Raw genomic sequence first — 22,863 nt, 5'->3', positions numbered from 1 at the left:
TGAAAGTCATCTACGCAGGTAACACGCTAAGACCCACCACATTTTATATGCTATATAAAAATTAAGAAATCACATTTATCTTATTTTTTAAGTATGCTAATTATAAAGTTAATTGGTTCTATTATATTGATATTTAGTTAAAAAACGTTAATGTACTATCTGTGATTTAATTTTAAAAGTAAGATAGAGGTAGAGATACTTGTTTATAAATATTACTGAATTTAAATTCAAATTAACCCAGTGAAAATAAAAAATCTAATGTTAATACTTTCGAAAATAATTACATACATATTTATATCCCCTTGGATATTTGAACAAATTATCAAATAAATATTATCTGTGACAAATACTTAATAGAAAATAATAGGAATTAAAACAAATATGAAATAAAGCATATATTAAAATTATAAATGCCTAAGTATTACATACTTTAATATTACACCTATCACAGTTACTTATTACTAAAACATATTTTAATTAGATTTAAGAGATCTATGCTCTGAATAAAGCATTATTGTATGTTAACAATACACCTTTATAAAAATAGATATAATATACTCAAATCCAAAGTAATAAAAATGAATAAATGTTTTAAGTAGTTTTAAATCCTGGACTTGGTAAAAACCGACTATTATCTATAAAAAGTAAAAACAACACTGCTAAAATCTAAAGTGTAATAGATTTTTTTAAACGAATCAATATTATTTTATATCGTAGAGATATATAGAAATCTATTACAAATAGTCATTGCTTGCAACGCGGCCTTTTTTATACAGAAGTGGCCCGACCTTTGGCCACAACCCATCTGATGAAGTATGATGTGGCCTTTTGGACGCCACGCAACCACGTCATCACCTTATAGACGTAATTGTTTTACATATAAAATTTTATCTAATTCCAAGTCCAGCCATCTTTAGAAAGCCCTTTTTGTATTTATTGGTGGTATTATTATATATAATAAAATAAGTTATAATTTTTCTAAAAGCTGCTGGATACAAATTAAAATTAATATTTTGGTACCAATTTCATATTGCTACTAAATAATTGTGATTGATACTTTACTAAATTCAAGTCAATATATTTATATATATATGTATATTTTTTTCTAAAATTATAGCAATAGCAAACATTGAATACATTTTCCAAAAGCATTTTCCACACTTTCCCAATTCGTTCGTACTGAAGAAATTGTGTGATATGTGTTTATTATTTACTACGAATCGGTTTCCGAATGGTGAAATATAAACATTTATCAAAAATACAGAGGACTCTAAATTATCTTTTAACCTAATTTGAATATATGAAAAACGGCTTATTTTGTACAAAAGAGCCAACGCCACCAGTTTGACAAAGTATAAAACGCTTCAGTTATACACGGCACTATTATACATTGTCAAACCCATGGATGAAGATTTATAAGCAAAAGGCACTTGGTTCAATCAGGTTCTAGATCCCAATTCAATGGCTATAAATACTGTCTCCGATAGACTATCAGACTTATTACTACATATGTGTTGATATGTATCGTTCTAAGCCGAGTGTTTTATCTGTATCCGTCTTTTCTTCTTGGTCCTTAGTCTCTTCTAGTTTAATCATCATTATGCCACCAATGGATACTGAAACAATGTATTTTACTATTAATAATTATTAATCATAACTAGGTATGAGAATAACTACTATCATTGTATCGAATAAAATCTGTATATTTATATAGCCAACCTAAAAGTATAAATTGTTGTAACCCCAACACATTCCGGGGACTATTATAATTTATAACTGTTATATTATGTACAGCCAAGAAGCCTGCCAGGCGGATTTAATACACGTCTACTTACGATGTTTTTCTTACCGAAAGAAAAACCTAACATACGACCTTGGAATGAAGTTATTTCTTTTGTACATTGAGTAACCTGAACTAGAAAATTACTTTTAGGCAGAAGGCTTAATCTATAAAAAAATTAGGAAGTCACTAACAGCTTTCTGCATATTTGAGTAATTTACAGACAGAAATATTACCACATATATGAAAAAACATGCACGGCACTTCAAAGTTGTTTTATCACATATAACAGTGCTTAGTATCTAGTCCTCTGTTAATAGAAATAAGGACATATGCATTTAATACAAGGGAATAATATAATAATAAATAAATATAAATAATATTTTATTCAGAATTTATTAATTTTATAAGATAGGAATTAAAAGGCATACATGAAGATAAAACTGCGCCTGAACTAATTTATATATTGCTTCTGCAAAATTGGCTATAAATATTTTGACAGGCGCAATAAAATATAGGAAAACAGTTTTACTGTTCATACATATACGTACTACAGATACACCATGGATTAAATACTTAATTAAGATATAATGACATATAAAGTCCTGGTAATACATACGTGCCAGTAACGCAGCGACCGACACGAACGGTGCTGGGCAGGAGTAGTCAAGCAACACACCCACAGCAAGGTTGGAGGCAACTCCTCCAGCGCGACCCCACCACGCACCCCAGCACACTCCGAGACCACTGAAAAATAACAAAATCACTTTTTACGAATATTGAAGAAAGGTGATACATACATTCTCTCTCAAATATAAATAGGTTATTGTTTTATTTATAAAACTATAATTATGATTTTTAATTAATTAAGGACTATTATAATAATATATTTTTCTTATCCTATATTTTTTATGTAACAGGGTACCTCCCTGTTACCGGGCAGGCGGCTCACTTGATGTTAAGTGATATCTTCGCCCATAGAGACTCACATTGCCAGAGGGCTCGTAAGTGCGTTGCCGGCCTTTTATGAACAGCTAGCGAGCTATTAATAAACTTCTTAATGAACCCTAAGTTGAATTGGTTCGGAAATACATTGGTAGACAGTTACCATGAGACCATATTTATCATGCCTTTGAAATCAAATACAATTTTTTTTTTGTATAATTTATTTTATGGTCATAAAAGAATTTCTTAACAAATAAGTATATATGCGACGGAATAGCGCTAATTCGTAGGAATGTACTGTCTTGTTCTCTGAGCAGTTGATCTAAAGATTAGATCAAACGTATTATCTAATTGGGTCATTCAACAGGATGAGGTTAAGAAGGACGTTAAAAGTTAACGAAACAGTTAACTGTTTCATACCATGACTTTCACTTACACTGCAAAAGAGTTTTTGTGAATCCACAACAGTTTTACTAAAAACTACTAATTTTTAAAAACTTACTGAAGTATATTTTGCATGAAGATGTCTGACCTTGTTAGAAATATTTATTTACTTTGAAATCTCTTGACACAGCATCTTTCTATTAATAAAATATAAACAAAACAATATTGTATTTTACAATTCACAAAAGTCACGTATTGGTCTTGATTTTTACGATCATATAATATCTATTGCCAAATAAGAATATAAACTAAATGTACCTTAGTTTCGCTGGTAGCGCATGTAATAACAGCCTTATAAGCAGGACATTCCCGTTTAATGATGCAGCATTCAATGCTGCAGCCGCCGCAACTGCAATTTTACTTGACGCAGTACATGCGCACACACAGGCTGCCAAACAGGCACACGCCAGTGCGCAAGCTAATGTGCAAATGGTAGCGGCCCTTTTGACCCCCTGGCCCCCACCACGGGAGGATATTAGGGCACACGCTGCGTTCCCAAGGACACAGCATGCCCCCACAATTAAGCCAGAAGTAAAAACCTAAAAAATTAGAAAGTTTGAGATGATTTATTCAAATGTTTTATATCGTATAGTTCTTTTTTCATTCTTTGTTAGTGTGGAAATAACAAATTCGATATTTTCTACTATAAAAAAGTCAAATAGTATAATATATGCTAAAATTTGTAAGTTAATTAGCCACGAACAGCTGAAGTTAAGGTAGTATTGAAGGTAGTTGAGTTCCTTAAAATATCTCCGTTTCGTTGAAAGTGATTGCAAATGGAATACACTGTATTACACGAGGTTTTGTGTTGGCCTAGTGGCTTCAGCGTGCGACTCTCATACCTGAGGTCGTAGGTTCGATCCCCGGCTGTGCACCAATGGATTTTCTTTTTATGTGCGCATTTAACATTTGCTCGAACGGTGAAGGAAAACATCGTGAGGAAACCGACATATCTTAGACCCAAAAAGTCAGATTCAGTTATCTGAGGCCAAGACCTAAAAGAGGTTGTAGCGACACTGATTGTTGTGATGATGTTCCGTTATTATTTCTAATAGGCAAGTAGGTGATCAACCATCTGTACCTGACACTTTGGGTCTAAGGTGACGGTGACCAAACTATACTAAAGAAATATTAGGTTAATTACATAATACTCACAGATTCGTCTATTCCCTCGTGACATGGTTCGCGAGAGTCTTCAAGCTTCGTACTTCCATTGTACCTGTCCACTTCAGTAGCGAAATTATCGTAAATTTTAGGCAAATCTTTCCAAGCTATGTTGGTAGCATTGAACAGTTTGGCATGTTCAGGTAATGATGATTTACAGTCCTTGCCTTGCATTCGAAGAAGCAATTCTGGGATCCAAAGGTTGAGGCCGAAACCACTTAAATAAAGAATAATAATAATAACAACTTACAAAAATTAATTTATTAAACAATTCATGTACAAATAAATACAAGAAAGAAATTATAAGGAATGCAACGGGCGGCCTTATCGCTAACAAGCGATCTCTTCCAGGCATACATAGTAAGGAAAAATACTTAGTATAAATAAGAAGTACAAAAAAATATACAAGTTATACATATATATGTAACTTTTTTGTAATAATTAATTTGTAAATCATTCACCAAAAGATTATAGTGACATTATAAACTTCCTTTCCTTTTTTCATAGAACAGAGGGCAAACGGCAGGAGACTCACCTGATGTTAAGTGATACCACCGCCCCTGGAAACTCTCAACGCCAGAGGGTCCGCAAGCGCGTTGTCTGCTATTTAAGAAAGGTACGCTCTTTTCTTGAAGGCAACTGGTTTCACATAGTGCGCGGCAAAAACTGCCTTAAAAACGCTTAGTTGTGGAACCACGGACATCGAGGTGATACGCTTGGAATTTCGTATTGTGCCTCGACGTCCGATGATGAAACTCAGCTGCAGGTTTATCCGAACAACTCCTCTGAACACTCTCCATAGTAAATGCGCTTTTATTTTATTTATTAGGTAAAAACATGATTTTTTATCAGAATATAACATCTTATAATGCCGAACTAACTTATCTAATCGGGCTAATTTAGGGTTTTTTTTTAGAATTAATGAAAGTAGATTTTTGTTCTTGGGTAATCCGAGCTTTAATTATTTTAGGGTCTGTTCGGATTCCTTCCTTTTAAAACTTCATTACCAGGTGCCATAGCTACACCTACTCCTCCTTCCTACTACAGCTTTACTTCATTCATCAAATTTATTAACAGCTGGGGTTTATCTGTTAAGTTTTGTTATCAATCACAAATTGTACTTAGTAAGGTGGGATGTTCGATCATTTTTTTATGCAAAAAAAGAACATTCATTCAGAAGTGAGTCTGTTTCATTTATACAAACCTGTAATGTGGCAAAGTAATTAATAATTAATAAAAACACTTACGCTGCCATATTCGCGAAGAAAATGAATAAAATAAGAGAAGACTTCATCGCGTATGCTTTGGATACAAACAGTTTCAGATCTTTGAGTACGCTTACAAATAATGCTTTGGTTCTACTCTCTTCTCCGCTTAGAGATTTAGTCACAAATATGTTGTCTTGAATTATCTTCTTTATCTGGAAAGGCAATAAGACACCTGTAATGCTAGTTGGCCGAGGATTCATTAAGCAAAAACAATATGTATACGAATATCTCAAATAAAATCAATTGAAGCTCACTTTTAGAAAAATTACGTTCCTGCCTCGACCTTACAACGTACCTTAAACTGAGTATCAGAACCATTATTCTTCTTGTTGATATGTTTCAAAATGTTCAAAGCCTCATCAGCTCTATTTGTATCAGTCAAAAGTCGAGGGCTTTCGGGCAAGAAGATCAACCAAAGGCCTGCGATGAATCCGGGTATGCTTCCAACAGCAATATACAGCCTCCAGGAATGAGTGGGGAAGATTGTTGATGCTCCAACGTTGAAAGGAATGACTAGCCATGCTACAGCTGTGAATTTAAATATTATTGTGTATAAATTGAACAAACGTACCTACTTGCTTATAATTAAAACTATAACCAAATATCTAAACGCAACGCGTTAAAAATAGCGTCGCCATTTGTAAGTTATGATGTATGGTAAGACTGATAAAATTTACAAAAAAAAATATTTTTTCAACTTCAATATATCTTTATTTGAGTAATTATTACTGAAGTGTTATCTACAAGAGTAGTATTGGCCTAGTAGCTACAGAGTGTGACTAGTATCTCTGAGGTTGTAGGTTCGATCCCTGGCTGTGCACCAATGATCTTTCTTTTTATGTGGGCATTTAACATGTCTCAGGAGGCTGATCAGCTTCTTCCTTCCTCTTCTTACATAAATCAGAGGCCCAGAACTAAAAAGGTTGTAGCGCCACTGATTTATTTTATATCACAGAAAACATCGTAACAGATGCATAAATATATAAATTATTATACAATAAATTAAGACATTTAGTTTTAAAAGATCTTAAACTAGGATTCAAGATCATAGAAAGTCTAGGTCACCTAGATATTATTGTATCAATAGTCAATACGCTCAATCGCAAATGAAATGCAAAGTTAATATTTTTTGTTTATACTGACATTTCTCTTCGTAATCGTTAGTCAAATGATGCGAGCCCACTCACTTAAAAGCTAAGCTAATTAATTATTCATTTGACCTAAACTTTTTGTTACAGTTATAGATAATACTGTATAGAATATAAATTATTATTTTATTTGCACATACAAAAATTAATAATTTTTTTATTTATTTATTTTACAGAATAATATAATCTAAATCTTGGTAAGTTAAAGGTAATAATTTGAAAACCACTGTCGTGTGTATAATAATACACACGACAGTGGTTTTCATTTTCATTTTCATTTTCGGTTACAATAGTAACAGCGGTCTTGTCAGGAGCGCGACAAATGCATATGAAAACAATTCTTCAACTCGTTTTTTATGTTGCTTAACGTTGGGTTATCTAATAACTGACCGGGTAGTGCATTTATTAGTAGCGACGTTCTCTCCACATAGACGTTGTTTGCTCTCGAAGTACAGAGCCGAAGTTGCGTTACAGCTCGGGTCTGAACGTCATGCTTAACTCGTTCTTTTAATTGAATTCTTTTGCAAAAATAGCATTGAAAATCTATAGAAATACTTGCTGACCGGCAAACGTCGTTTTGCCACGTATATCATTTATAATAAAAAAATAGGGATTGATCGTAGAGGGGTGAAAGTTAGGGGTTGTATGTATTTTTTAATGCTGTATCATAAAAAAATAAAAACAGAAAAAAATATCTAAAAATAAAAAAAAATATTTAGGGGTGGACTTCCCTTAACATTCAGTGGGATGAAAAATAGATATTGTCCGATTCTCAGACATCCCCAATATGCACACAAAATTTCATGAGAATCGGTCGAGCCGTTTCGGAGGAGTTTAACCACAAACACCGCGACACGAGAATTTTATATATTAGATAGTAAGCAAGTTCCAAAGGACTCTAATAGATACAGCTAGGTCTTATTTTGTTCAGTTTGTTTACTTTATATGTAAGCTAACGTCAAATGTAAATTCACATCACCTTAGACACTACGCTCATGTGCTTATAAAAACTTTAACGATTCATACAAATATTTAAATAACATTAAAATAAATTCTTAAATTTATCAATCATACATTAAGATTGATTTACCGTTGAACGGGTCAGCAAGTGCCGAATTAAATGTCCTAGATCGCTATTTGAATGACAGCAATGTTAACCTCATGTTTTTATGTGAGTACTAATCCGTGATTAACTGTTAATATGTGTATGCATTCAATTTGGATTCGATTTAATCGTAAAATGGAAGCCGACGGTGAAGATGACGGTTCTATTAGGCCCAGGTTTAAAATTAATTGTTATAAGAGTCGATTTTACTCTTATTTATTTATAGATTTACACAAATATCAAAATCTACCGTATTATATTGAACCTAGGCCACGTTCGCTTCTTTAAAGTCATTAAAACTATTAATTTGCTCTTTCGATAATTGCCGAATTGACGAATTTTAATGTGTCAGTATTACTATATTTATCTTTCATAGATAGTCCTTTCATCTTTTACCACTATCCTTAAAACAAAATTTTCTCTATAGATTTGAATCTTTATACATTTACTAACAATCTCAAGGCACTTCTCAACCTGTCCTAGGCTGAAACGAAAAGTATTCTTCTGGTGCAGTTTTATTATAAAATCAAGATGTTTTTCAAATTGTCTTTAAAAATTAAGTATTATATTTAAATGTTAATCCGTTTTTATTATGTGTAATAAAGGGTTTTTTTTTGTTCTTTTCTGTCAAATTTAAGTCCAGTTTAAATTTCATGAGCTTTTTTGTATGGTCTATTCGACTTCTGTTCAGCCATTTCTATGTATTAGTTCAACGAGCAAAACATTTAGCTATGTATTTTTATTATTGTATTTTTATATTCTGCAATAACTAAAGTAATAAGAATTAAAATTTACCTGGTAATATAAGCCAAGCTGCGACAAAGCTCATACCAACTATGTCCAAATAAAACTGGCGTCTCTTAACACCAACCAGGTCAGATAGATATGTGAACACCAGCGTAGAAGGCGCACCTAAGGAAAATTACAAATTGTATAATGGTTACAATAAAACGGTGAGGAACAATCGGTGGACATTTTCAGCTACTCCATGAAGACCTTTCTCTGAGTCGTTTTAGAAACCTTACTGTGTTATTTTCTATTATTATTATTCTCTGTATTCCTACATAATTATGTATTTACAGTGTATTTTTGCGGATGTATGGCGAACCCATGCGACTTCTTCAATACAAAGGTTCCCCTCGGGAGTTAAGGGCTGAGCTATTTCTGGCTACTTGATTGTAATGAAGTTGCATGGCTCTGGTTAGCACTACGCCTTCTGAAGTTCGTACTTTTTACACACGTTTTCTATAACATATTTTCATAAGTATTTCATTGTCCTTGTAACAAGTTTGATATTTGAGAGCAAAATTTTTTTTTTGTACCGGGATAGGAGGTTTACTGATGAAAATTTTTTGTATGAACAATCTGGCTGACAGATTTTTCGTAGTAATCTATATATATGTGCATACACAAACGAATTTTAAATTGGCGTTTTATGTATGTTTAACACGTTCACTGCGCCATCATTTTTAAAGAACTTTCAGCTGGTGCTATGGATACCTAAAAGATCTCGTAACAAGCCTATCCCTGGGTGCGTTTGAGACCTAATCAGTCTCCTAAAAATACACTTTTGAAAATAATTTATATCTTCCAAAAAAACAATGACATATATTTTGAAGTTTTTGTGGGTGAAAGATAGCTAATTGCTTTATATTTTGCTAGGTTCGCACGCAGTTACGACATTTGAATAAACTACAAATACCAAAAAAAAAATTAGATATCGATAGTATCTCGTACCGCAACCGAAGATAGTTCAATATGTGTAGTAAGTAGTGATGGGAATAAAATAATATCTCAGTTATCGATTGTAAAAGTTTTATTAATTATGCAAAGTGTTTTTCATTAAAACGTGGTAAGCACATTGATTGCTTGCACATTACGCGCAAATGGTAACAATTCATTTAGTTTTTTTTTAGAAGCGTCAGTGCTGTTTAACTGCTTGTGCTCCATCGAAAAAGGTCTATCGTTAAATATTTCATAATCAGAATCACTGTCATTATTAGTCAATGGGAGGCAAATTTGAACATTTTCCAAAACAAATATTTTACTGGACGATGCAGCAGTATAATCCGGCGTTGATTTTTTGTTAGAAACCTTACCAATAAAATATATTTTTTACACTTTTTTCTTTTATAATCACTCATTGTTTATCAAAAATAATCAACACGCTGGTATATACGCGAGTGTTGTTTCCAAAACGTGCCCGCGACTTCGATTCTAAGACAACACTAAAAATCCCATCCTCCATCTCTTGCGTCTACGAGGCGTACGATTTCACGAGTACCGACATATCTCCTAACGCAAGGAATTAAAACAATTACAGTACTGTGCGTTAGAGACCTAATCCATCTCTAATTTATTTTTTAATGTCCTTGAATTCAGCTTTAAGTAGGAAGCAAATATGTATATTTGTCCTGCTCATCCTTAAAGAACTTTACAAGTTACATCCTCCCGCAAGAAGTGAAAAAACACGATTATGTTCAACGCACAATACGAAAGTCCTGCAAGAGATCTGATAGATCTCGTAATGCAACGAACGTGTTAACTCATAGTAGACCTCCTGATTTTCAAGGCCGAATTCTAAGAAATTATTTTATTGAAGGTACCTTGCATTAAAAATGGTATTTAATAATAAGATTAAGCTTTAGGGTTCTAAACTTACCTATTAGAAATCCGTTAATCGATCTAGCAGCTAAAAGCAGTCTGTAGTCCGTTACAGTACTCTGGGCCAGCAATAGAGCAGAATCTACCAGGAGTGTGATACTGAGTATATTTTTTCTGCCAAAAACATCTCCTACGATGCCCCAGAAAAATGCAGACGCTACGCCACCTGTGGAGAAAACATCATGGTGAGGATGGGCTATCCAGAGACAAGTGAATATAAACTTAATGTACTTCGCTCTTCTGCCTTGCGATTCTGTAACTTACTTTTCGAACTCACACAGCGGTTTTCGCATCGGCGGTCGCTCTCAAATCAGTCGTGAAGCAGTCATTTTATAATTTGGCATTCTGATAAACAATAAACTACAAGCTCCCACCTTTTCAGAAAAGTGAGTTACAGAATCGCAGGGCTGCTGTCGTAATGTCACTTTGTCCTTGAAACTGTTAAAATTCTTATGTCACTCCTCGCAAATTACTTCAACTTCGGAGTAAAACTATTCTTATTACTGACTAACTATTGATTGAGCCATAAGTTAGACTCCGATATGTTAAAAATGTATTGGGTTTGGCTTACAAGAATCAAACTTAGCATGAACTATCTCTACATACAATTAAAATTTTAAATGTTTATCAAAAATGTATAAGGTGTTAAAAAAATAGAGGTTTAATAATATGACGTAATAATTACTAAATAATTGTAAAATTAGCACTCAAGTGGGTATTGTGTGCCAGAATAAACATGCCTTTAAAGTAATTCCGTATAATAATAAGCAGAAACTCCCTAATTGGAGTTATTAGCATGTGTATAATAAAATTGATAGAAAACAGTGGAACTGTTTATGTCCTATAATAGTAAAAATATTGAATAAGTTTTTTCATTAGTAGCCATTTAATATAGTTTAGTAGATATAGTTTTGACGTGACCATGCCCCAGCTGCATTCATGTATATTCATATTACACCTTTTGTATGGCAATTAAAGTTTACAATAATTGCCTAAAGAATTAAAAGATCTTTCGTCTAGACTAGAGTATTTAAAAAGCGACTTACTTTTAGAAAAAATGTACTATTCAATAAATGATTATTTGCGTGAAACACCGTAATTGATATAAAATTTATGATGTAATGTATATAGTATAATAGACTAGATAATATAAGAATTGACTTTGACTAATAATGTAAAATTCCTTAAGACAAATTTGCGCGCCATCGTATGTGGCAGAATATGCGAACGATTTACGATTGTATCACTTTAACATTTTGTATCATATTATTGCAATAAATAAATTATTATTAGCATTTATTCATGGGGGGTGGCAATATACTACGATTTAAAAATGTATTATTATTAAATGGATAGCAAGATGTTTTTTGATGATTTTATAAAAAAACACTTAATAATCGAAGCCCATGGCCACCCATTTTTAGTGAGTACGAATAAATAATTGTAAACCAAATGAATATATGTAACTTTTACGTTTTGCGTTATATAAGGTATCTATTATTCTTAATTTCGCTAACAGACGTCTCAGGCGATTACGTAGTTTACTTCATTTGGCGGAAGGTTTTAATCGGCTATCAATCAATTGATTTAAATTCAAGAATACTGCGACGCGTTTGAGTTCTAGGTTTTCTGAGATACAACCTACATTCCAATTCTCAATGACTCATATATAATATAGCGTTAAAATTATATTAAATTAATATTCCTTTAAATGCAGATTAATATTTTTATAAATGCAAAGTGCCTCTATGGGAGAATATTTAGACCATAAGTTTTGACAACAATTATAAAAATTATTATGACATTATGATAAGTTAAATAACGTTTGCATGCCTATTATATGGCTGATTGTGCGGGTTTTTTTTATAATTAATCAATCATTATCAACGATTATTAATGTGTCAACGATTACTGTAAAGTACCCGAAACGAGTTCTTTACCACTCACCGTATCTACTTACCACTCATAAAAGCCATGTTAATTAATCCAGCCTGATACGTGGTCAGTTGGAGCTCACAACGCGCAGCAGGAAGTACGTAAGACATCACGCAGTTCTGCACGCCTGTAGTGAAGAACGCGCAAGCGCACGCCCCTAGGACGCTGCGACTGAAGCGGCCATAACCTGCAATGAATTTCACATTTATAATTTATAGTCTAATAATAATATATTTGAAGAAGTCATTATACCACATGACAGCCATAATACATACCCTTGCCACTCTTGTGCATTACTATCTTTTAGCCGATAGACTTAAAAACTTCCTTATTAAAAATTAAAAATATCCTTTAGGAAAAGGCAACGGTTTTCATGAACTGATAAATGTAAATTTAGAGACATTCCATAATTTTTACGTTGATAAGTTTACTAATCTTAGGTATATAAATATATTTTGAATTTGATTTTCTTTAAAAATCTATATTTATATAACAAAAATGCGTACGTCACCTAATTTACCTATAGATAAATTTAAAAAAAATGCATAACTCAAAGACGGCAGGACCAATTCGAGGGATTTTTATGGAGAGAAAATTAAAAAAATTGCACGGAAAAACCTAAAAACCTGTTTTTTTTACCGGAAAAGCGCACAGTCTCTATGGGGTTGTATAGCAAAATGTTCCATATGTAGGTATGTACTAAAAAGAAGGCTAAGTAAATCATATTAAGGCTAAACAAAGTTCGCGGGGGCAGCTAGTTTACAATATATTTTACGATTACCGGCCAATTGGGCTGGCAATAAACTTCACCGCATATCTTATTGAACAATAATATATCGAACAATGACACACTCACCGTGTTTAAATAACTAAGCATTGTCTGAGATGACACGATGATCTAAATAATAATACTCACAACAAGATTAGCAAATGAGATAACGACGTGAGATTTAAATTTAAAATTATTCATAGAAAAAATCAATTCAAATCGTACTCTTATAAAAAGAATTCCTTCGACTTCTTCTATCCAATTGGGTTTACGCTTATGAAGATAGATACGAGTACTTTATATGGATAAAGGAGTTGTAAGAGCTAAGGCTGTACATTTTGCTCACTCAGGCTTTCTTAGTAGGCCCTCTCTCCAACTGTTACATTACATTCATTTAGCATTCGATTCATAGCTAGAATTTAATAATTTCGAATTTACTTTATTGTTATACGATAGTGATTAATATATGGTAAAAATAATATCCTTATCTAATTAATCAACGCACCCCGATGACCCAGGAACCTTAGTACTTCGGTATGACTATCCAGGCACCATGTTAATCCCCTCAGTATTTTTTGCCCGTAGTTAATTTTCGTATGTACATACATTTTTATTGAAATGAAAAAAAATATTTACAAATTCCAATCTATATGATTCTATTTCACCGGTTGGTACTCTTATGGAAAGCTGCCAATGGCGAGTGTGGAACAAATTTCGGTGTAAGGTTAAATAATTTTTTGTCGTAGACGAATAGGTAGCAGTCTTTTGTCTAAAAAAATACGAATGTCATTGGATTTTTTAACATGTTTCATACACAGTGGCGTAACAATAGGGTGGCACAGCTGGCAAAATGCCACGGGCCCCCGAACCAAAAGGACCCCTGACCAAGAGATATTATGTTCTATGGATGAAAGTGAAGTCTCATCTAGCGTGGGGACTACAGACCATTCCCTCTCGCCTAAGAGAGGAGGCCTATGGACATTAGTGGGACCTATACAACGTGTAATTGAGTACGCTGAAAATCTGGAAGTTTATTAAAATTAAACTGAGTACAACGTGTCGATTTTTACAGATAGGGCCCCATCAAAAGAATTTGCCACGGGCCCCAGATGGTGACGCCACTGATACTAAATTGAAACCAAATAAAAAGTAATTTACAAAAAATAAAACCTACTTTCAATACGTTGAAAGCGATTTTGATATCGACAAATATATAGGAACTAAGAAACCTTTTAACATTCAAATATTATCCGACTCCAACAATACAGGCCAAACTAATAATTTCCTTTTAGGACTGGCATACGTCAAGAGGTGCAGGGTCATAAATAAATATCATCGATACGTATTAAAGAGAAGTGCCATAAACTAGCTACTGGAAAGGTTTGTCCATTTTACGACTGAAAACGCATTCCGAGGTCGTGCTAAGGGTCATGAAAATATTTAGTTTGTTTGCCAATGTGAGGTCAGTAGGGCTATTAAGAAAGCTTCTTAGAAACTAACTATAGTACAATTTTATTATATAATATAGATATAACTATCGCCTTGTTACCGCATTGTTAGATGTTATAAAAATAAAGATTATATTATCGTAAGCTAAAAGAGTCAGCTTTAATAAAATGTAAATATTTAAGCTTGATGTAGCGTCACAATGTCAAGGGCAGTAGGTACATTGTTATTCGTGAATATTGTTTGTAAATATTCATTAAAGCAAAATAAAACTTCATTCTATATTTAAACTTAATTGTTTTTTTTGCCCCCAGTAATTTTGGTTGTAGCAGTTTGACTCTCATTCCTAATCTTAATTTGACCCATTCAAACCCCGGCGATGCACCAATTCTTTCTGTCTCCAATACATTCGCTCGTACGGTGAACGAAAACATCCTGAGGAAACCGGCATGCTTTGCAAAAATTGACGGCGTGTGTCAGGTCAAGCCTGATCATCTACTTGCCTGTTAGAAAACACAAGTTATTACATTTGGATTCTTAATTTTTTTTTTTGGAATGCCTCTAAATCTAATTCAAAAATAAATCTTTATATATAATGAAGTACCGCGGCCGAGTCTTAACGCGATACACTCAAAAATGTAGTATTGTAGTTTCACAACTAGCTAATGTATTTCTGAAGAAGGTAAATATATATTGCTAATATCTTACACGATATCTGGGCGAAGCTGCGGGCGGCAGATATAGCTTACAAAAAGGGGTGTGGTTGCGCAATAAGTTAATATAAGATAAGACAGTACACATCTAGCAGAAACTAGGTTTTATCTATGGATACGTGCACTATTTCCGACACACGTGCTGATGCAGCCATTAATATAAATAAAAAATCCACTATCAATGTTACGTTTAATTTTTTTAGATCTTTCTTTTTAGATTTTAACGCGTCAAGTTGGCAAGAGGCATGTTTACTCGTTAAAGTATCTTTTATTTATATTTTAATTAATTTAAAAATGTTCTTGGTTTTTTATAAAAAAAATTAAATTGTAACAATTTTCAAGAGAATATTTGAGTATGATGATATATTTAGGAAGTCAAGAAAATAAATAAAAGTAGTTGTTCCGACCTACATTTCTTATTTATACAAAGTATTGTAGTGAGTTTTTGTTCTTACATATTGTGAGTTAGGCCCAGTACAAAATTTATTAAATTCAGCAGTTTTTGAAGTATTGATTAACACGCGTTTCTAGCTAAATAATGCTGACAGATATCTGAAGTATAAATAATAAATATATAACTAGTCGAATCTATCGAATGAAATTATTAGAATAGTTAATTAAAATATTTTTAAATAGGGCAACTTTCAATGTAAAGTGTTTATTTATAAATTATATAATGTATAATGCATTGCAGGTTAGAGTGAACGAATCAATTAGTTTTTACACAGTTGTTTGACTCCTAACCAGTTATCTTTAAAATGGAACACAAGAAAAGCCTGTCACAATTATGTCAGAAAAGAATAACAATAATTTAAATACCGTTTAATGACGATGGAAAGGATCTTATTGCATCAGCTGTCAAAATGCCCAAAAGAGTTTTTAAAACTTTGATTGATGGTGAAACGGCTTTATAAATTAACACTGTTAAATATAAACTCTCAACAATTTTTAACAGTTGTATTATTCATTGCATACAAATATTCTGCAGTACATAGAAATTACGTCTTGCAACCACTAATATTACTTATTTCTTGTTTGAAATAGATAAATACAGTTACTGGACTGATTTTATTGTATCACCGCATTTAAAGCGAGTAATGAGGCTATATAATATTTCGCTAGTAAAGCCGGAGTGTTAATGAAAAATGTTTCAAAACCAGGAAAAAATATTTTTGAGCAGTGAGCGACAGTTTCTTAGAATGAAAGCACTATCTCCGGATTAAATTAATTGTTGGGATTTATTAAATTTTTATTATCACCGAAATAACATGCACGAATCAAACGGCAAAATATTTTTACGGATTTGTGAGCTTATAATTAGTTTTTTATAAGTAGAAAGAGATTTTAGTCATGCAGTTCAAAGAGATTTGTAAATTCTTAAAGTAAAAAATATCATATTTTTTTACATTCATGTGTTTTAAAAATATTTAATATGATTTTATAACTAAGATTGGTTTTGCAAACTCACCGGCTGTGTCTAACGCAGTTTCAAAATCAGCAATTTCCAGCGGTGTTTCTTGTGAGTCCCCATTAACTCTCTGAGATGCTGCAATATATAAAAATCTTCAAATAAATAATAAAAATGTTTCTGCAAAAAATCGACTATCAATATTTTTTATTATTTTAATATTCTTGCATTGTTTTATCGAAATAAATGTAATTATAAAATCGAAGTTTGCCAATGACCAGTTGCGTTTACAAACTTCACAATTGTTTTATCGCGTTGTTTGGTTCGTGATAAAAATTGTTTAATACACCAAATTGTACAGCTATTCTTTGAACAAACGCTTGAATATTTAAATATATGTTTTCTTTACAGTTCTTATTTATATAAAACAAAAATTTTCCTCTAAAGATAAAGTTTCAGAAACAAAATTAACTATATAAAATATCAATATCTCTATAAATAAAAATTATAATAATTATGAATAATTAATCAATATAATTTATTAAAAAAAAATTATACTGCACAAGACGCAATATAAATAAATAATATAACTAAGATAACTGTATAATTATTAATAAAATATGACTTACGATTACTGGTCTTCGGCGCTACCTTACACACCATTTTGCCACTGGTTCACAAACGCATTTACGAAGCCTCCGCGTGCGTGTGTCTCTGCGTCCGTCCAGGCACTGACCGACCATGGCATTGCTACTAATGTTTATCACATATCATACATAGAGAAAGTGTAGTGGATACATAGATCATAAAAGATATCCTTTCGTTCAAACTCAAAATAACTTTATTCATATAGGTAATCAAGTACAATGATGAACGTCATATCCGATGATTTGCGAAATAATATATATGTGTAAGTCCTGTTTCGTGAGACATATAGGATGGTATATACGTAGGGATATAGTAATTGATGAAACTATCGAAAGGATCCCTGATAATTAAACATATCACTTGTGGCTGTTCTCTCTGGGGCATTCTCAAAGATCGCGCTTCTGCGCTTCCCACGTCCATAGAGAAGATCTGGAAATTTTAATGGTCAAAATGGGTATAAATACGACGCTTGTTGCATATATTGTTATTCCAAGCATTTTGCCGAATATGATTTTTTCTTATTGTTTCTCTTGAGTTACCTCAAACAAGAACATAAACATCTAAACATATAATATATATTATATGTAACGGAATCAAATCTTAAAAGAGACTCGTGAGCCTATTCTAAATGTGAATTTCCACGCGCGCTGATATCACTTAACATCAGATTAACCTTCTACCGGGGGCTAGCGCCTTCCTATAAAAAATCTTAATAAATTTACGCTTAGGCCAGCTTGAAGACATCATGACTGTAGCGTGAAAAAAGCAATGTTTTCTATTCACACTATATTTTATTGTACTGTATTGTATAAAAATATTTAAAATATGTCATGTACTATAAATATCTGAAAGGTTTCTACAAATATGTACCAACGTAATTGCGTTACTTACGAGTAATTTTCATATTTTTCCAACTTTCCACGGTTATCACAAGGTAGAATCGCCATTTTCTCACTTATTTGTTGTTCCGATTCAATTCTGTTAGAAATAGATGCGACACGTGTCTAATAATGTGTTAACATTTGACAGTTGGACGTAAGTAACGATTGATAGAGACAGCTTATCGGCTCGATCTACCCGCAATTAATTCGAAAATGTTTTGTTACCCTCTAAATTAAGATAAGGTGTATAATTTAACTGCATAAAAGTATACTTAAATCGATGCTGGTTATTATGAAGTTTGTGAACTCTCTTTTGTTATGAGCTCTGAGGAGAATTCTATTTCTGAGGTAGAATTATCTTGTTTTATATACTGGAGGTTCTATACAACAACAGGGACATTTCTGTGTCTGTACATTACAGCTTTTGAATATGATGTATATTATACTTGGTCGAGATATTCAATTTCCTGGACAATTTGAAGAATTCAGTCACTTATAGACAACATTTTTATTTGGGATGTGGTACAAAAGTTATAGCGCGTCAACTTAGTGTCGAAAAAAGGGAACTCGTGTGATCGAGTTGTTTTAAAGTATTTTACCTCCAAGTCAACAGCGATACTGATATGATGTTCTTTTTCAGTCTGAGTTCATACGCCAACTCTTTTATGTTCTCGTTCTATATTTCATAGGTTTTTTGTACACTTCCTATCACTTTTAATGGCTTTGGAATCAATTCAGTCTTTAGAATCTAAATAGAAAGAGTAAGTCTGGAGTTCCTTGCCCATTCTTCTTCACACGAAACTACCTTTTGGAAGGGGCAACTAGATGTATCTTTATATTTGTATTGAAATAAATAATTTGACTTAACTTGAATCATTACTTTTTAATGTCTGCGTTAAAATTTGTGATTTTGCTATGATTTTTGTAACAGGCGAGTGTTATTATAAAAAGCCAAAAACATTTTCGTCATCTCAAGCTAACTTTAATCTGCGAAAAAATCCTATTAATGTGAATAAAAATATCTTTATTACGACAAATCATTACAGGGCCGTTTTTGCCACGATTTTGAACCAGCTGCCCACTGAAGTAGTTCGGAACCAATTCGAGTTAGGGTTCTTCAAGACAACAGTGTATCATTCCTTAGTGGTTATTAGGCTCCAATTTGTACAATTAATATTTAAAGTAATTTTTTATTGCGACATATCTTTTTTCATATTATTATGCATTAACATTTAATCGTATGATTATTTCCGAGTATGTGAGGATAAGGTGACATAATATAAACTAACAATTAATATTAAAATAGTTTTGTCTTAGAAAAATTACAAAAATGTTAAGTTATGAAGTTTTCCGTGACGTTTGTTGTATCAAATTAGTGCGAATGAAGCGTAGTTATTTCTATATTTTATTGTATAATACATAGCTTTAAGCTTATCGTCAAGTTTATTATTATTATTAATTCATTAAATTAAATTTAAATTAAATAAAAATTAAATTATTATAAATTAAATTTAAAAAAATATAAAAGGTATAAATTCTTATGTTAAGAAATAAATTGTATTACTTTTTGAGCAGTGTTGGCTTCATGGCTTCAGCGTGCGACTCTCATCCCTGAGGTCGTAGTTTCGATCATCGGCTATGCACCAATGGATTTTCTTTCTGTGTGCGTATTTATTTGTTTGGTGAAGGAAAACATCGTGAGGAAACCGCCTTGCCTTAGATCCAAAAAATCGACGGCGTGTGTCAGACACGACATACTTTTGACAAATGATAATGAAACAGATCCAGATATCTGAGATCTGGACCTAAAATAGGTTGAAGAGCCACTGATTTATTATTTTTTTATTTTATTGTATTATCGATTAATATCAGGCCCGCGTACCTATCAGTTGGATGGAATTTTTACGGAGGTCCATGAGGGAAAAACGACTCTCTCTTACAGAGGTTTCTGTTTCTCGCTAATAGAGGTTTTGGGAGCTTAAAATGACGGGTCCCGGCTATTACTCTCACTTATAGAGTTTTCTCACTTATCCAGTTTTCACTTACCCAGGTTTGACTGTATTTCTATTCTAAATTTTTTTCTATTGAAAAAAATATTGTTGCTTAATTAAATTTAGTATAATTTTAAGAACTCAAAAGGTTTTACTGACTTCTCATAACACAACACACCGTTAAGAAATAATATTCTTACTTAATATGCGACAGAGATTAGCTAATCATGTGATTAATGTAAGTTATTTATTCTAAAAATAAATGAGATAATTTTAGTATTTTCCACATTCCGCCTTTTCTCTTGCGAAGATTCCAGTCTCTGGCGCCGCCTGTAGCCGCATTAATAACTTAGGAACTTAGCCACATCATAGGGTTCCCAATTTATGTCTTTTGTTAAACCATTAAAAATTAATTTAAATATCTGTTCAAATGTATTAAATGATTATATATATTGATAAAGGAGATTTTTTGACAATGCACGGTCCTATTTGTCTATGTATGTAATTAATAATTTATATACCTGTTCAATACTGATTATTATAGTCTAGGCATTTATACTGTCTATTAAAATACTAAATCCAAAGCAGGATATCAAAAATATAGAGAGAACTTAGAAGAATAATGATAGTTCTGAAAATTTGTTAGTGCTTTAAAACTTTATGTTTTGTAAGATATAATTCTGCAATTATATTCATTTTACAGCCCTGTCTCGTAAGTTATAATTACCAAGAAATATCAAGATTTTCGATTTGTATAGACCGCTGATCTATCCTAGTCGTAGAGAAAATTTATTTCTTTTATCGATGGTAAATTGAAATTTAAGTGACTTAATTAGCCGTTAAGAAGGCGTCTCAAACGCGCTATGAATTTAATTTTTTGTAACAAATAGATGGTATTTTCTTATTTATTTATTAAATTTCAGCAATCATATATAATGCTTTATCTTCAGTATACATTATAAGCTATCTTTGTCTAAATTTCACGACAATTATGATAATCATACATGTTACAAAAAATTAAATGATAAATATAATAAAAATATTACATTTCCAATTTTAGTTTTTATTATTTATTGTTTGCATAACAATGCGGATCCGGCAATAATTTATTTATTTATTTAAGTTTACCACATCATATATAATGCTTTATCTACAGTATATGTTACAAGCTATCTATTCTAAAATACTTGACTGTTATGGTAAACATAAATGTTACTAAAAATACAATACAATAAAAACACTAGTAATTTTTGCTAATTGTCGAGCTAAAAAAAATTACCAGTGGGTTAGGTATGAGATAGGCACCTAAAAATTCCTTTATTTTTATATATATTAAGTTATAGGTATTTCTTTTTCCCTTGTAATAAATAGATTGTGAAAAGTAGACACGGATCTGTATATATTCATTTGCTATAAATGCATTAAAATTGGCTGTAGGAATTATTTAAAAAGTGATGGCATGTCTTGGTCTTAACATACATACAATACTTAGCCAATATCGACGTTATAAACTTTGCTATTTTCCGTTTCCGTAACTGTTTTTATTTAAAAGATATCCTTCCAACCACCTAAGGGAGACTAGAATACAGTATATTCTTGTTTCAGCTACCTGCACCATACCATAAATCTTTACTGAATAATTTCTTTGATTGTTAAAACCAAAATTCTAATCATGTTGTATTTACTGTACATGAACTCTGTAGCCGAGATCTCGTCCTGTGACAAGGCGGTATATAAATCGTCTGCAAGTCTATTTATGGAACACTTAGACATTCCTAGAGGACGTTAGGCTTCACAACAACGTTTTTGTTGGAAACATTGATTGCAACTTAATAATATCCAGCGTCGACCGAGCTAAAATGATAGCAGTTTTTCAATCTAATAGTTCTGAAATATACAATAAACTCTGTATTTAGTTAAATAAATTCGAATAGGCTATTAACCTTCTGTGTATTACGCTTGAATGTTTCTAAAAAAATCATTTATTCATGTAGGTAACACAATGTACACTTATGAACGTCAAAAAAAATACATTAAATGCTTCTAATTTTACATTTACTGCCATTTCTCAAATCAAGGGCGTAGAACGGAAGAGAAGAACTGGCAATAAACTCTCCGCCACTCTTTTTAATCGCCAAGTATTTGTGTTACACAACGTTTGTAAGGAGCTGCAACCATTACACCATGTTCCACATGACATCTTAAGTTTAACAAAGATTTGTCCTCTATCAGCAGGAGGCATGGTGAAATAGGAGCACGCACTTACATTCTCGTGGGAGCAACACGCAAATACATAGTCGAAACAACTAACATCTAGGTTAGCCATGCCAGGCCGGAACACCGACCTCCGAGCCTAAGAAATTACCTGGAAGTGGAAGGCTTAAAATAGGTAGGATCTTTTACTTGACTAGGCCTACTCCATATACTGTTGGTGATAAATACTTTGTTTTCTTCTCATTCATCTTAGTTAACGCTAATCTAGTAAATTGTAATAAACAAATAAAAGTCTAGGTAATGACGGCGTCAAACAGTCGCGCGTCCTACGTCTTAACTT

General features: G+C 32.3%; 1 protein-coding gene across 2 annotated transcripts; it reads right to left on the bottom strand.

The window, feature by feature from the left end:
• Positions 1-382: 382 nt before the first annotated feature.
• On the bottom strand, positions 383-18,347 carry LOC125049498 (synaptic vesicle glycoprotein 2B-like). 2 transcript variants are annotated; one of them, XM_047648836.1, is made up of 12 exons: positions 18,329-18,347; positions 17,419-17,539; positions 16,850-16,927; positions 12,479-12,640; positions 10,517-10,684; positions 8,650-8,766; positions 5,897-6,129; positions 5,581-5,753; positions 4,325-4,550; positions 3,428-3,708; positions 2,400-2,527; positions 383-1,616 (listed from the first exon to the last, which is right to left on the bottom strand). In XM_047648836.1, exons 2-12 carry the CDS (start codon positions 17,450-17,452, stop codon positions 1,504-1,506), a joined length of 1,713 nt encoding a protein of 570 aa, XP_047504792.1. In that variant the 5' UTR covers positions 17,453-17,539; positions 18,329-18,347; the 3' UTR covers positions 383-1,503. The 2 variants fall into 2 exon arrangements, with proteins under 2 accessions (XP_047504792.1, XP_047504790.1); XM_047648834.1 differs by having other exon boundaries at positions 17,419-17,542; positions 18,329-18,344.
• Between the last annotated feature and the right edge of the window lie 4,516 nt (positions 18,348-22,863).

This window comes from Pieris napi, chromosome 5 (assembly GCF_905475465.1).
Source record: "Pieris napi chromosome 5, ilPieNapi1.2, whole genome shotgun sequence".
NCBI lineage: Eukaryota > Metazoa > Arthropoda > Insecta > Lepidoptera > Pieridae > Pieris > Pieris napi.
The sequence above is the reverse complement of the archived record's forward strand: the minus strand, read 5'-3'. Positions and strand labels throughout refer to the sequence as shown.